At 38.7% G+C, this 16,371-nt stretch overlaps 1 protein-coding gene across 2 annotated transcripts in view; it reads right to left on the reverse strand.

Annotated features, from left to right (window-relative positions):
• The window catches only part of SH3KBP1 (SH3 domain containing kinase binding protein 1), a 209,947-nt gene that overhangs the window by 36,737 nt on the left and 156,839 nt on the right, over positions 1-16,371 (reverse strand). For both annotated transcript variants that reach the window (XM_063392917.1, XM_063392916.1), the window contains exon 8: positions 15,427-15,521. In XM_063392917.1, coding sequence (XP_063248987.1) covers positions 15,427-15,521 — 95 coding nt within the window. The remainder of the gene's footprint in view (positions 1-15,426; positions 15,522-16,371) is intronic.

Below are 16,371 nucleotides of genomic sequence, written 5' to 3' on the forward strand. Positions count from 1 at the left end.
CCTGGTCTCTTGAGTATGTGCTTCTTACATCATGTCTGTTTTGGGATGTTTGGCTTTTCCCCCCTCCTATCTCAGTATTTTTCTCTGATGTAATACAGGCACAAAACAACCCTTTCATTCTTTTTTTGATAATCTTTTCTCATGCCTAATCTTTGCTTTTCTGTATTCTCCCTTCTCTTTAGCAGGGTGGCCTCCACCAGGGAGGACATTTCCTAGGCCTTCCCACAGTTATTTAGGAGGTATTTACTTGTTCTGTAAGACCTTTGTTAGTGACCAAGGCTGATTCTGGACCAGCTGATGTTTTCAAAACATCTGCTGAGTACCTACAGGGCTGTCAAGGGCTCCGTGGAGGAGTAAGATAATCAGGCAGTCGTGCATGGCACGGGCAGGCACTGCAGGATTCTCCTCTTGCTGCAGAGCCAGCACCCCTCATTCCTGGAGTGAAGGGCTCTCCCACTTGGCTCTATCTACTTGCACAGCCTGATAATCAGTGCACTCGACTGTTCTATCACATGGTGTGTTTTATAATGCCCTCCACCCCCTACGCCGCTGATCTGAAATTGCCTAAACATTTATGACCCAATTTAGATTTTGAAAAATAGTAAGAATAAATTCAAGCATCCAGAGACGAAAAGCTTGTGCTTCAACTGATTGCAGAGCTTAGCTTTAGCTAATAATCCTGACTGAACAGCACAAGACATCACCTATATGCTTTTTAGGTAGGATTTTTTTATGCTCTTAGGAAACACAAATATTACTCTTACTTCTTCATTTTATTAACACATGTGAATTTTTTCCTCAGTGCTTTTTTTAAAGCTCATTTGTTTTCATGAAGCTGGTGTTTGTGTCACACATTCAGAAATCCCAAACACAGATGCAGGGTTTTTTTCCCCCCTCTCCAGCTTGTCACTCAGGCTTATACAGCCAATCACCACGGCGGATTTTCATACAGTAACTAAATCTCCTCAGGCAGTTTCTCTTTAATTTTCTCAATTAGTTCACTTGCAAGAGGAGGCTTATGGGTCACTGAGAAAAAAATAAAGAGATTTTGGAAGTTAAAAGCCACTGACGAAATCTGAAGAATCTCCATGGTGGTGCCCTCCTGCTACCCCCAGCTGCAGGCTTGCCACGCCCCAGCTGCCTCTGGAAGCCAACCTAAGGTGCTGGCACAAGGCAGATCTCAACTGTGGGACAGAGCAGCACATAAAACACCTGATTACACCTGCACAAGTGCCACAAGTACTGACAAAGGGCAGAGCTGTGAAGCACAACAAGGCAGCGTGACTAAAACAATTTATCTGCTTGTGAATACTGAACAAAACCCACTCCAGTTCTTCCAGATTGCCATCAGCCATGCAATCTTAACCATATTGTCTTTTTTAGCATATCTTGTGGTTATGTGTTCAAGTACAGCAAAATGGCTGTAATTTCAAAATGCAACTTTTATAGATAAGCTGTCAAACAATCCAGTGTCAAGATTGACAAATCTTTATTAATAACCCAAAATTTCTTAACAAACCAAACAGATCTCTGCTTTATCTCCATGTTATCCTGTCAGACTCATATAACAAACAAACAAAAATCAGATGATGAAATACCCCAAAGTCCTATGAAGAAAATGTATTCCAAGTACTAGAAATGCATTTTGGTTTCCTTTAAGAAAAAAACTGTCACAAAATATTTACAAAACTAAAGGAGTAAGACGTGCAAAAAAAGATACTCCAGATCCTGAAATCCATCAAGTTAGGTGGCAGCTACCATTTAGCTACCATAAAAATCAGCTCCTACCAAAGCTTAATTTGGAGACTATCCCCATGTTCTCATTGCAGTGAAAGTGCAATTGAACACTTTAGAGAAATCCACTGCTGGTTCACATCTCCAGTCCTGCTTTGATTGTTCAAGCAGAGGCAGATTCATGAAACAGAGAAAATAGAAATCTTGAGGGAGATTTTGGTATTTTCCTATTAGATACAAATCTTGGTTTTATTCTCATTTCTAGTGAAATAAAATCATAAGAACAGTAAAATCATAAAAACAGTTTAGGATGAAAATGACCTCTAAGATAATAGAATTCATCTGCTATCCCAGCATTGTCAAGTCCACCTCCAAAGCATGTCCCTAAGTGCCACATCGACATGTCTTCCAGGGATGGAGACTCAACCACTCCCCTGGGCAGCCTGTTCCAGTGCTTGACAACTCTTTTGGGGATGAAATTGTTCCTTTATCTAATCTAAAACTCCTCTGACATGGCTCGAGGCCCATCACTGGTACCTTGGGCAGCCTCACACTGACCATAGCAGGGCACCTGCACAGGAGGGGCAGTCACAGGGAGATGCTCCTGCTGTGCTGGGCAGGAACTCGGTGCCACTGCCCCTGTCCCTTCAGTCCCTTCAGCCAGGCAGGGCACGGATTGGGAATGCTCCATGTCCTGCATCCTGTCTGCCTGTTGGGCCTGCCCCAGGGAAGGCAGGGGGTGATTCCAGCTGTCACATCCATTCGACATCCACTCCAATTCCAAGCTCAGCAGTTCCCAAATAAAGGGTAAAAAACTGAATACACTGGATTTACTAGCAACATTCATTTAGTGCTAAATATTTGGGCAAAAACTGGAGAAAACACAGAGAAGGGAAAGACTAAAGTGTTGAGGAATTTTTGAGATGTTCAAACTTTGTAAGAAATAAATATTACACAAAATATAAGATACTAAAATGTCAGCCTGGGCTGGAACACTTACATAAGTCAGAGGAAAAGAGAAATCTGGGAGAAATGGAAACTACTAGAAAGTCAGAATATAGCTAACTTTTGTCAACATGTTGCCAAGCATTTTAAGAGTATACACCAGTGAACTAAAAAACATCAGTCCTTTTCTTGACGTGAAGAATAAGAAGACCTATTCTTCAAGGAATTAGCAGTGAGACATGCAAGCTGTGAATAAAATTGGAAGAGAGAATCATCTGGAGAAAACAGCCTTTTTTTTTCAGAAGAAAACAACAAAAAAATCATATCAAAAAAGAAAACAAAATACAAACCCAAACCAACGGCAAAACAAGAAAGGTAAAAACACAGTTCTGCTCTGAAACTTCTGTCTGTGGTGACTAAACAGAGGGACAGAGGAGAGGGGGAAGAGGGAGATACATGAGTAGAGAGACCAGCCAAAAGCCACACAGAGATACTTTAACATAGGCAAAGAACTTTTCCATTCGGAGCACCAGATTTATCACACTGTTACTGAATGGAAGTGAAATACACTGAGATACAGAAGTAGGGTGACCACATAAGATCATGGCGTAGTCATCTTTTAGCAACTGCAGTGATCCTGCAGCCACTCTCATACTGATGAAGAAAAGTCATAAAATGGTAGAGTCAGGCATTCTCCTCTTCTGGGTGAAAGAATCATGACATTACTTGGTCTTTCATGCACACAGTATCCTATATTAAAGGTTTCTAGCAGCAGAACTACTGCTCTGTACTAGAACTAACATTGTGCTGTTCCTTCCATTGGTGCTCTCAGTTCAACAGGGGAAAAGCAGAAGATGATGGAGATTGAACAAAAAGCCCAGCATAAAGCACCTTCTGCTCTGCAGTCTGACAAATACCCCACTCTGCACAGAAGCAGCTGTACCCAGACAGACACCACTGACATGACACTGCCCCATCATCTCCCCAGCACAGGAGTCCAGCTGCTCACCAGCCAAGAACACAAACTTCCCTTGGGTCAAACACCATCATGGTTTTCTTTGATGGTAAAAGAGGTGACAATGGAGGGGGACAATGCAGAGCTGTCAGTCCCCTCTAGTACCTTTGGTGCCACATTCAAGACCATGAAATTAAAAGACTCAAGTTCATGTGTCTCTCATGCCAAGCTGTGTCCCACCTACAAGCTTGGTGGTGACTGATTACCCCACTACACAAACATGACTGAACTCTCCCTGCTGGAAATGCTTACAGCTTTACAGCCTTTCCCTCTGCTCCAAGGAGGCAGGAGTTTCACATGCCCCAAAGATGGAGGGGGTTTTATCTCACAGAAAGTTTTCTCTCTTAAAAAAACAGACTTAGTTATCAGAGATAACTAAGTTTAACAGAGATAACTAGTTTATTTCTAGCCCACACTGCTATTTGCACTCTAGGCCTGAGCCAGATAAAAAGAACATGAAGAAAACCAACATTTTTGCCGAAAATCTAAAGCAGCAATTCTGGTTGTGAACATATTTATAGTAAAACTCTACTATTTGGATTTTTTTCATTATTTTACCAGGAGTCAATAAAGCATGCAAGATTACTATAATTTAAATGTCAGACATGCTCCAGTATATGCTTTCTTCCAAGTACTATGCATTATTCGACTTTTTTTTTTTTACTCTTTTTTTCTTGAAGCCACTTACAGTAGAGTTACTGGATGCTGTGAGACTGTTCTTCTACACTTAAATAAAAACCTGTAGGTACTTGGCTCTATGTATACATTATAATGTGTTCAGAAGCCCATTGGACTTGCATGTGTATCACCACTCCAGCCAGCTGCAAGTGCATCAAGATTGCCCTCTCCAGCATTAACAGCCCTCTGATCTGGGGATCTACCACCAGCTGAGCGATTTCTGCAGCTTTACAAAATACAAGGAAGCCTGAGAGGAAGCACTGCTGCAGCCATGCTTTCCACCTAACTTTAGGGGCAAAGATGTTTCCTGCCTTTTCCTCCAAAGCAGCCAGGCCTTCAAGGCAGTGCCCTCTCCCCACATCTCCTGCTACCTTTGGAAGGACTGACAATTTCAGGGAGTGCTGTGGCCCAAGTTCAGCTCTCCATTCCCTAACCTACCTTCCAAGCTGCCCCTAGTGAAGAGGAAGGCTTTTGTCAGTATAAGTAAATGAGAGATTTTTTCTATTCCCCAAGGTCACAAAATGAGTAATAAGCTATGCAATTATCTTTTCTCCTATCCCTGACTTGAACTGCAGCTGTGTAAACTCTTGAAGAAATACATCTGAGAAAGGCCAATCTTCTCATCTGTAAATAAGACTTCTGTTTTTCTGGGGGAGCTGATTGCTGCACACTCTGGCCCTCTGAACATGATGGTACTTTGGAACACTGCTAAAATATCAAGCTATAGTTTAGACATCAACCCACAACTGCTCGACTTTTCAGCTCTCTGATTAAAAGATTTTGATTCAGAAAGATTCAATCACACAGATTTCATCATTACAGCTAAGATAGAAAGCAACACTAAGAACAAGAAAAAGCAGGCCCCCAGAAAAGTGTATGTGAACTTATACTGCAGTATCTGTACTGAGATACACCATAATGGTGCAGGGTTTGAGAAAATATTATTTTTCTGGATATTTCCATTAGAAGACATAGTTCCTTACAAAATACTACTACTACTACTACTGCTACTACTACTGCTGCTACTGATCAATCCCAGAAGCTGGCATTTGCATTCATTAAATCTCTGCTTTCCTTCTGCCCTTCTAAAGTTGGTTCTCATCAAGAAGAATGTTGAGCTGGAAAAATCACATTATTCAGAAAGCCATGAATCCCTGTTACACTTGCACTGGGAGCCTTCATGTGTCAGCTCTGCTGTGCTGGCAGCCCCCCATTAAATTACTGCTGGCCCCATTGTAAGCATCTCTCCAGAAGTCTTTAGACAACGGCAAGCCAACCATCATTTAAAGAAAAACAAACCGCCTTTAATGCAAACAAAATGTGTCTGTTGAACTTTTCAAGACATCAACCATCATACACAAAGAGATCCATGCACTTTGAGGATTAAAGGCCTCACAGAAAGATAAATCTGGAGGACAAGCCCTCTGCCATTCAGCCCACCCTCTCAGGGCATCTGTGGGGCTGCAGCACTGGGGCCAAGAGGACCCAACTCTCACAAACACCAGAGAAGGCCACAGGACTGGCTCTGTGATTTTCAAACCATCACTAAAAACACAGCAGATCTTCATTAATACAACTTGGCATTTGGGGGAAACAACAAAGTCATGTTAAATCAGGGTGAAAAGGCATTTTAACAATATTAAAATGTTTCTTAAGAAATTCTTGCTACATTCAGTGTCATGGTGCTGAAAACAAGCCAGCTCATTCTCAAAATCCAAGTTTATTTTAAGAGTTAGAAAAGAATTAATTTTAGAATCTTCATCAATTTTCATTCAACTTGGTAAACTATGAATGAAGGAAAGCATCTCTCCAGAGACTTGTATTACACTCACATTGTGCTACCTAGGACTTCTCCAAATGATCAAGGTTTGTTACTTACTATAAGTTCAGTTACCGTGATTGAGACTTTACAGTACAAAAAAAGTGCAAAATTTGTTAAATTGTGTTAAAGAAAATGGCTGTGATTTAGAGCATCTGGTTAGTAATCAAGTACTCCTTGGAAGAAACATGATTTTAAAATCTGTCAATAAGACAGAATGAATCTCCCAACAACTACCTAATACGGGATAATTTAAGATTTAAGAGATAATTTAAGAGATTTAAGAGATTTAAGATAATTTAAGAGATAAAAGAGACAGCCCAATAGACAATAGATTTGTCTTCCATAGCAGTCCTGGAGAAAACCCATTTTCCCTTTACATACTTCTTGCAAATACATGTGGATTATGATATATTGAAAGAAAAGCATTAAAGGAAACCTCCCAGTCTGGCCCCTAACCTCTGCTGGGCCCCTAACCCAGAGGTTTATCCTGCTCTAATCCTTAATGCATCCCAAAAGCCCCAAGTCCTGCATGGATCCTTCCCAGTTCCCATCAATTTTCATGCCCAAGCCATACAGAACCTTACATCTGATAATGCCAGTTACATCTTTCAAAGCTTAAGGAGTCAAACGGGAATATTTTTATTTCTCTACATGCTCCAAGGCTCTAGTAAGAAATCCTCATATCAACCCTGTATGGAAGGAAACAGGAGTTTCTGATAGTCAGAAATGAGACATTATTTCAGCTCTGGTTATACTGCTCTTTCCAGGCTGTGGTCATTACTGGAAGGTACAAGAAGACAGCTCTCCAGAAGACAAAGTCTGTTCAAAAATTGGCCCAGGTTATTGAACCCTGCAAAAAAGAATCTGGCTGAGAATAATGAATGACCTGCAATACCCAAGACATTAGAGCAGAGGATCTAACACAGCAGATGTGGGGGTTTTTTTAAATCTGTTTCAGGCTAGGTCTAATCTTTTGACTTTACATTCTGTGACTAAATACTTTAATCAGTAATGAGGCTAAAAAGCTTTGATGAAATATTTGTACAAACGGGAAGAATTGAGTTGTTTATTGAACAAAACAAGCTCTACTGAGGATTCACTTCATTTGCAATGTTCAGTCAGCAGAATTATTGCAAAGAATAAATGTTCCACATCATAAAACTAACACTCCAATACTTAAATTAAAACTAAATTAACCAACACAAACATGAAAGGTGGTGCTAGTATCAGACATAATTTATGCCTCTGATGAGCCAAGATAAAATATTTACATAATTACATTTTCTGTATTTAGAAAGATTATAAAAACCTAGAACAAAACATTTGTAAGGTTATTTAATGCTATTACTACTTAGATTGAAGACATCTTAGGACCAAGGTCCTAATTACAATTACTAATTACTTGGCACTGTATGTGCATTTTTACTTCCCCTTGAAATAGCTTTCCCTGCCCTGAAAAGGTTGGAATTCAGATAATACCATCAAACCAGCAGGTGAACCCAACATCCAGAATAGAAGAAAGAATGAAGCTAAGCAGTGCATCTAAAGTCCACACTGTGAGCAATAATCACAGTTTTCCAGACACCTCAGCATTTCAGCAATATATTTTCTAAGCAGAAAAAAGATTCTTTCCTTTTTTATCTCAAAATATGTCACCTTTTTAGATTAGCTTGGCTGTGTTAAACATACTTACAAACAAAACGCCTTTCCAATGATGCAAATCTTGAAGCATTTGCATGCATGAGGGATCCTGCCACTTCACCTAAATAGCTTGGCATGAACTTGCCTTTGTCAAAATTCAAATTTGGGATTCCCATGAACAAAAGAATCCCCTTCTTTTGAAGTCACTGTTGTAGCATTGGTCATTGTCATTGGTGGTAACAAGGACAGGAAAAGAGAACTTCAGAGTGTACTTCAAAAAAAATATATTAATATACTAATGAGATCAGCATTTGAGTGCTGGCTGTTCCACTCTCCCTGGATTAATCACAGGCTTAACAGCTTATTTAAGTGCTTAGCTCAAACATTTGTGTTTCAGTAATATTTCTAAAGATACCAATGAAAAGTAAGATGCACCTGGTTCTCCATTAAACATTGTCAGGCTTTGCCTCTACAGAGACCTTAATGCCCCACTGCTAATCACAGCAGCCAGCAAACACTGCAAGATATGAATAAGTGTTACAAAATTATTTATAAACATTTAAAATCTTGGCCAATGACAAGGTTCAAGCAAGAGGAACTACTCAGTGTCTATTTTCCATAATTTACTGAGTACGTAACATAATTTCAGAAAATGAACATTCATTTACTTGATCATTGGTGTGCCCACAAGTTTTATATAACTGCTTTGTATCACTCATTTGAGGAAGCAGTCCTGCTCCTGTGCAGTGACACAAGTTTCACCCAGGCACTTGCTGCACACATTGCAGGTATACGAAACAGAACTCCTTTTATAGGAACTACTCCCCAGCCCATGGCTTGAAACCCAGCAAGAATCCAAACCTTCTGATTCCCATGAGTCAAAACCTACAGAGGAAAGTTTCAGGTGAGGGAAAAGCGACCCTACTGCCACACCAACCTCTCAGGAAGCTGCTGGGACAGCCCCACTCCTCCATCACTGTCCCTGTGTGTCCTGTGGTTGCCACATGCATGGTGAAAGGGCAGGAGAACCATCCCCTTCAGCAGCCACCCACCACCCATCACGTAACACTGCACCCTCAGCATGCACCATGTGCAAAACAATCTCTTGTGTGGACTCAGCAGCGGGACACCAGCAGGTTTCCCAACCAGAGGAGGAGGCAGGAGTCCTGGGGGGAAAACTGGTGCCAAGGGAAGTGCTGAAGGGTAGGGGACAAGGAGCACAGAAAGCAGATTAGGTACGGCTATTAGCTCTGGCCAGTGATGAATAATTCATGGTATCTCAGAGCCTCTATGGTATTGTTCTTTCTGAGGGAAATGCCTATTTATTACCAGAGGCAAGAAATAAGTGCCTTTATTGTTTACATGCTTCTGTTTAGACACAAAACATCATAAAAGCTTTCTTAAAGCTATCATAAAAGCCTTCTTAAAGGTGAGCACTATTAAATGCTTACTTACTGTATTCCTTTCAGTTTCTGTATGCAAGATTGCTGCTGAAGTTACAAATGTGCAAAATGTCTTATATTAAAACCCCAAAAAGGGGCACCTGCATGACCAAATATTCAGTGTCAACAAAAGTCCGTTATGTTACTCTGAGAGAAAGCTGTATTTTTATTTTATTAAACCAGATCATACTTTCCCCTGAATAACCTAAATTTTTTGCATGGTTATATTAGTAAACTAATTTCTAAAATGCCTAATTTCTTTCATTTTTAAAAATGAGCTAGAAGCTTGATTTTAGTTGTCAATCACAGAAAAACAAAACTACCTGACCATCATGAAATGTGACTGTTTTTTTCCTTTCTTTTATAGGAAGAAAGAGACAATCTTAAACTTTATTTTGAAAGAGAAAATCTTAAGCTACCACATTTCTACTTGGAAAAATTCTGTCTTCTTGCCAATCAGGTGTATTTTTAATGACCTCAAATATTATCACTCTGTTGGTTTGTTTTTAGTCATAGAGGGGAAAATAGTTAAGATTTCATCTTAATAAGGAAGAATTAGTGATACCTACCTATTAGCTTGTATTTAAAGAAAAACTTTAAAGTTTTTAATTACTTCACATACTTTTAGAGCCAAGGTTTGTAAAATATGTGTGTGCTGTTTGTAATTAAAGGTGTACAGAAAAATTCAGCAATGAATAAAACCCCACAGAAACAATTTCTGGCAATCGTAGTGACTCCCCAGCCCAGCAAAATGTTTGAGTATCAGCAAGTGTCCTCTATCACACTGTCTGCATCCTGCTCCTTCCCCTGCTCACGGCCTCAACTCACTGGCAAGATTCTTTAACACAGCTCTTACTAATTTCATCCCTTCAGGAGCCTCCTGCCTCCGTCAGAGCAGCTGTTTTCCTTCACAACCCTGCCCAGATGAGCTCCCCTGGCCAACTGCTCAGCTAAAGAAAGTGCTCTGGACAATTCCCTCCTGCTCCAGGATGAGCATTTAAAGATGTTGTAAGAGGGAAAAGAAGTAGAAAAAGGGCCACGCTCCAGTAACTGCCTATAAATACAGTCAGGGTTAAATTAACTGCCTGGTGGCTGCTCTAAGGATTGGGCAGCATTGAATGCTCTGCTGAGGCTGGATTCCATCCTCTTCCAGGACAAACACACAGAGCACCACTGCACCAGTCAGAAAAGGACATGATGAAAGAGAATATCAGGACTAAACCTCATTGAATCGTTTCCTTACACTTCTCTACTTCCTTCTACTTACTTGTCTGTCTTATCACTCCCCTGCATGTGCTTCAGGGAAGGAAGTCACTAAATGTACTGCATTTTGAACCACTAAACTTGCAGATCTCACAATAAATTATTAACAATAACACCAAAAGCAAATAAGAGCTTTGTAAAAAGTGATTGCCATTATGCTTATTTTTAGAACTAGGTTTGTGGCTCTTTGCCCCCCAGCACAGAATTAAGCTCTACAAATTGAATTGCCATTAAATATCTTATTAAATACCTAGACCAGATAAATGGTCATGTAAGTATTTCACTGGTAATTATTCTGTTGTGTCTTTCATGATATCAAAGCAGTAAATTTACCAGTACTATTTGAATAGCATCAGCAAAATCACCTTATAAATTCAGAATTAGCAGAATTGCCACAGATATCTGTGCTGTCCATTGATAATTAGGGCTCAGGTAAGCATCTCTTTCAATTGCTGCCAGCTTTTCAAATTTGCAATGATTTTTGAAGCAGCTAATTTTGTTTATCCAGACCATTTTCATTCCTGGGAACAAAGTGGTCTTTATTGCCTAGAGCTCAGGTAGATTGATGCACTGCAATCAAATCTTCTTTACATTCTTGCAAGTAAAACTGCTTTTGAATGAGTGCACAGCTGCCAGTGTGTGCTTGATGTATTTGCTTCGAAATTATGTAGCTACTTCTATTGATTCCTCACACAGGTCATTTTCTGTGTGCCACTGAAGTCTTCAGAGTCTTATGCATTTTGTCATCGTTTATCAAAGCTATTAATAAATTTGTAGAAAAGTAGCTTACATCAGCTACTTCTAAGAGGGCTGGAATAAAAAGTCCTGTAAAATTTTTATGATGACAGTTGAAAATGTCACATGAATATTCTGCTGCTTAGAAGAAATTGTATTTTCTACAAATACAATCTTCAAAATGAATATTTGAGTATGATAAAAGACCTGTTTGCCACTCTCCTTCAGCTGCAGGGTTCAGTCATTACCAGCGTTCTTGCCCATACCCAAATGCTGTCAGGAATATTTTGGAGACACTAAAAAAAATACCTAAGGAACACAAATGTTTGACAATACAAAAATAATCTAGTGTCAATCTCATGGCCTCTTACCATTCATAGTTTTAATCTTATTAACATACTTAATCATCAAAATGCACAATCATCACCTTAACTGTAAAGTAGAACTACTATATTTTGCTTTTATTCTCTTCTTTCAAAGGTGTATTTTTCTTTGACTTCTTTTTTGCAAAGCAAAGGTACCAAGTCTATTAGTTTATTGCCTTGAAAATGAAGTTTTTACCTTCTGTTACAATTTTGACCAATATTTTCAGGGTTTTTACATTATTCTGCATAAAGTAATTAAAGGAATAGCATTTGCCCACTTTATTTCCACTTATTAACAAATAAAACCTTTTCTAGGTATTTACAAGGGAATTTGCTTCACTGGGGAAAGGCAGGAAAGAAAAACCTCTTCCAGAAGTTTTTGGAATAGATGTATATGAACTTTCTGCTTTTCTCTTCAGTCTTCTAGGTACATTTTAACTGAGATATTTTTGGACTTTATCTCATAGTGTATATTTTTCAAATAACTGGCAATTATTTTTGGTTATTGGTTTTGCATAATGCCGTCCTTCACCCTACATCTCCCCAAACACATACCATGCTGACCTGTAAGTGATCAGCATCTACTGACCTTCTTCAGCTCTTAAATAAACCTTTCCAGCACATTCTCCAGGTGATTAGGGAGGTCACTTGTGATCCAGCAAATCTGTTCAAAGTATTCTTTAGCTATTTCAAAGAAACCTCAGATATTCAAATTCTCTTATCAGAGAGATCTATTGGAAAGTTCTGACCAGCTTGTGATTCAAGATCCCAACATCCATCAAAAGAGTGAGAACTTGAAACAGAGTCTGCAAAGGCCATGACAAAAAAATGTTCTTTATATTAGGCATTTTATGATCTTTATTTTATGATCTTGACAAAGGGACTTTTATAGCTAATTCAACTGAAAAAGAGAGAGAAATCTTCTATACTCTTATCCCTTTTATCTGTGGATACCGTTAAAATGGTGATATTGCATTCTGCATTTACTAATTCTACACCTTTCCATAAAATTGGGGCTTAGCATTTCAAGACAAATATTAGACTAACAGCTTCCTCACATACCCATTGTCACTTCTGTGTGCACCTGTGCACAGCCTCCTGCAGGAACTTCCCATTTCACTCATTTGATCCATTCCCTTTTGTCTTAGCATTATCAAGTGCTCCCTCATCTTTGTGCTTTTAAGATTATTGTAATGCATTTTACATTCTTTTAATGAGATTTCTCTCCCATTCTTCTGTCACTCACTCATTACTTCAGCCACTCCCACATGTTCTCATCAATGCTGTTTTCAAATAAAAGCAAATTCAGAATGAGTTAAAATTATCACTTCAACACTCCTGTGGATTCAACTGTGGAAAAACTGACTAGTCTGCTGGCAGACTTTTTATGCTGGGAATCTATATCACTTTTTGGTTTTAGTGATTTCAACAAAATACATGATTTTAGGATAATGCATCTGTGGTTGTAGGAAGTACTATGACATGCATCTGTTTCCTTAAAAGTACCAGTTTTCTCTCTTTGAGTCTAAATAACTGGGAAGAATAAAGGCTGTCTAATACTTTCCAGCATAGAAAGCAATTCATTACAAATAAATTAAAAGAAACTCTGTAATCTCATGATTACACAGCAAAGCCATTAGAATAATTTCTGAAGTATTCCATATGTTTCTCTTTGATGCCTCTTGGTCAGCATGGCTCACTAACTGGCCATGTAAGTGAGGTGATTTGAACTCCAGGTAACTCTAGAGCAGAAGCCATTGGTGAGGCTGACTTTGTTAATGCTAACTAAAAGAAGGATGACAACAGACATCTGCTTCAGAAGATCTGGACTAAAATAAAGTTACTGTATTGTGTGGTAGAGCATAAAGGAGACCTTACTGTTTTCAGAACTCTACAGCAACGACCCTGACTCCACATAGCCTGAATTTTATTTTTTTAACTGTGTTAAAAACAGATGAAGAAACCCCACAAGTCTGACTGCAGTGAGGTCTGCAAAGCACAAAAGGATCTGCAAAGTGACTGCTTGTTAAGCACCATTTCTTCAGTGGCTCATAAAAGGCATCCACAGAGAAACTCCAGGCTTTTGTGCATTGAGATCCCCTACTCTCTAGAGGTATGGGTTTATGTAAGTGTTCACAGACCTGACATGACACAGAAAAAAAGCAGAAAATTAAATAAAATATCTGCAATGCCTTGATATCAGTGGAGAGCAGAAGGACAGAGCTAGAGAACAGTGTATTTGCCATTCCAAACCGTTCCCCTGCGTGGTTTGGAAAACTGATCAGTGTGGTCAAATCATGAGCTTAATTATTATAAAAGACAAATATCCTTCCACTGTGAGGGCAGAGGCAGAGGGAAGGAGAGAATGGGAAAAGCAAATGAAATGTCACACAGAATCCTCAGTAATGTAATTGTCTTTTTATCTGTGCTTGCTGCTGAGCACAGCTCCACCCAGAGACCAGGCATCTCGGGGAATTAAATCATTCCGGTCAATAAAGCATAAAGTGGACAGGAGCAACATCTTAAAAGCCATTTTCATGATCAGAAACACTGTTAAATCCTCACATGAGGACATTCTAAATCAGGTAAAGCTACACAGCTCTACAAACAAGCTAAACAAAAGTCAATGAGGGCAAGTCATTAAAGGATATTTAATGTACATAATTTATTTTTACATTTGCAGTTTCTCTTCCTACCAAACGTCTGATTACTTTTCTTTGGTTACATGCATATTGTTCAGGACAAAGAAGATGTCCCCTGTGACTGAAAATAGCTTAGTATGTGGCAAACATTGCTCCAGATGTACTTCCCAAGATTTTGGAGGTTTTTTCACACTGTGCCAAATTGTTCAGTCAAGTAACAATTTCTTATCAACATCAATTATAGAATTATTTTATTTTCATACAAGCACAAACAAAACCAGCAGTATTGTGTACATTGTTATGATTCGTCTTCCTCATGGAAAATCCACGGCATTTTCTAGTTTATAGGTTTTTTCCCCCACGAATATTTATGTCCAGCAAGCAAAAACTTTTAAACAAACTGTAAAGTCTTTAAACAGGAGCTGGAAATTAAGTGCACCTAAACTATAATCTGTTCTTTGTAACATGGTGCACAACTCTTCTAAAGGAAAACCAACGGTTTACTCACCATCTCACTCTGTGGCTTTTGAAGATTTAGTATAAATCCTGGCACTGTTTTTTCATTTCTAATCTTGAATAATTTCACATAATTTTAGAAAAAACACAGATCTAAAACTATTTCTGTTCTGTCATCTTTTTCTGCTTCACCAGAATGTTAAGGGTGGCTAAATTTTAAATGTTTTGTTCAGTAAGTTAATTTAGGCACATTACCTCAATCTAACACAAAAACCTAATTCACAATTCCTACAAGAAAAATAACTTGTGCACCAAAGAGAGATATTCAAAGCTGTTGCTTTGTTGAATCTTCCAGTTTATTCTCTAAGCCATTATGTTTCTTACAGGGATCAATTTACAATTTATGTTCATCTGCTAGCAGATTCAAATTAAAATTAATTGTATAAATTTGTAGACTCAAGAGTATACATTGGCAGTTCTGTGCTTAATATTCATTATCAGGGTAAGGCTCAAAAGCACAAGAGGAAGGAGATGTAGGGCTCTGAAGTCTGTGTAATGTTTCACTGTCAAACTAGCTTTGGTTTAGCAGCAACATTGTCAAAGGCACAAATACTAATTATACGGCAATTAAATTATGTCAATTTAAAAAACCATATCACTGCTTATAGGAGAAAAATATTGCTTTTACCTTACTGATAAGTGTGACAACATCACCTTCCCGGATTGTGAGTTCATCATCGTTCTGTGCTTCATATGGAAATATCACCTTGCAATACTCCTTGTCTGAAAGGAAGAACATTCACTGTGATAAATTATCACTTTATAACAACTGCTTATTCAAGGGTGAATAATCTTCATAAAATATTCCATTAGTGTCTCTTTGTGCTGCCTTATTTCCTTGCTATCTTTCTCTTTGTATTTTAGACCTTCATAAACAATTATGAAATATTTACAAAACTGCATGCTGATAAGCATTCCCACACATGTCATCCAGGGAATCAGCTCTGTACCCCAGAATCATCATCTCAAATGAAATTCCTCCAGACAGCGACCTGCCACAAACTCTTTCCCTTGGAGTAAGCCTGTATCTGACACTTCCTCCTGTAGTTCCACTGGTATGGCATCCCACCAGACTGTATAAACTGGGAGCACAAAGGATGCCATAGGTTGACATAGCTTATCTATCCCCTTGTGTGCAAGAAAGCAGGTACTTCTGAATCTGTAAAGATGGTGCAACAATAATAAATAATACATTAATAAATGTTCATGCATTAATAACTAAACCACTTGTACACTCAGGGTAAGAGTTTTGAGTATTACTCTGAAGTTTCCTCGACACTTTTTCCTTTACTGTCTATAAATGAGGCCATCATCTCAAATTTCATCTGGAAAATACAGAAGCCAGCACTCCTACTCAGAAATCATAAAAAGCAGTTGTCATGAAATGCAGACACTTACATGTTGCTGTGCAACAGATGAGTATGTCAAAGTGCCTTGCAAATAAAAAGGGAATATGTTTTCCAGCTGTTAAACTATGCATAAAAATATGTGATACTCTAAGGCAGCAGGTCTAAAAGGACCAAGTAAACTACTTGACTACTTGGCTACTTGACTTGTTTGTAGAAGGGCATGT

This window comes from Prinia subflava, chromosome 3, assembly GCF_021018805.1.
Source record: "Prinia subflava isolate CZ2003 ecotype Zambia chromosome 3, Cam_Psub_1.2, whole genome shotgun sequence".
In the NCBI taxonomy this organism is placed as follows: domain Eukaryota; kingdom Metazoa; phylum Chordata; class Aves; order Passeriformes; family Cisticolidae; genus Prinia; species Prinia subflava.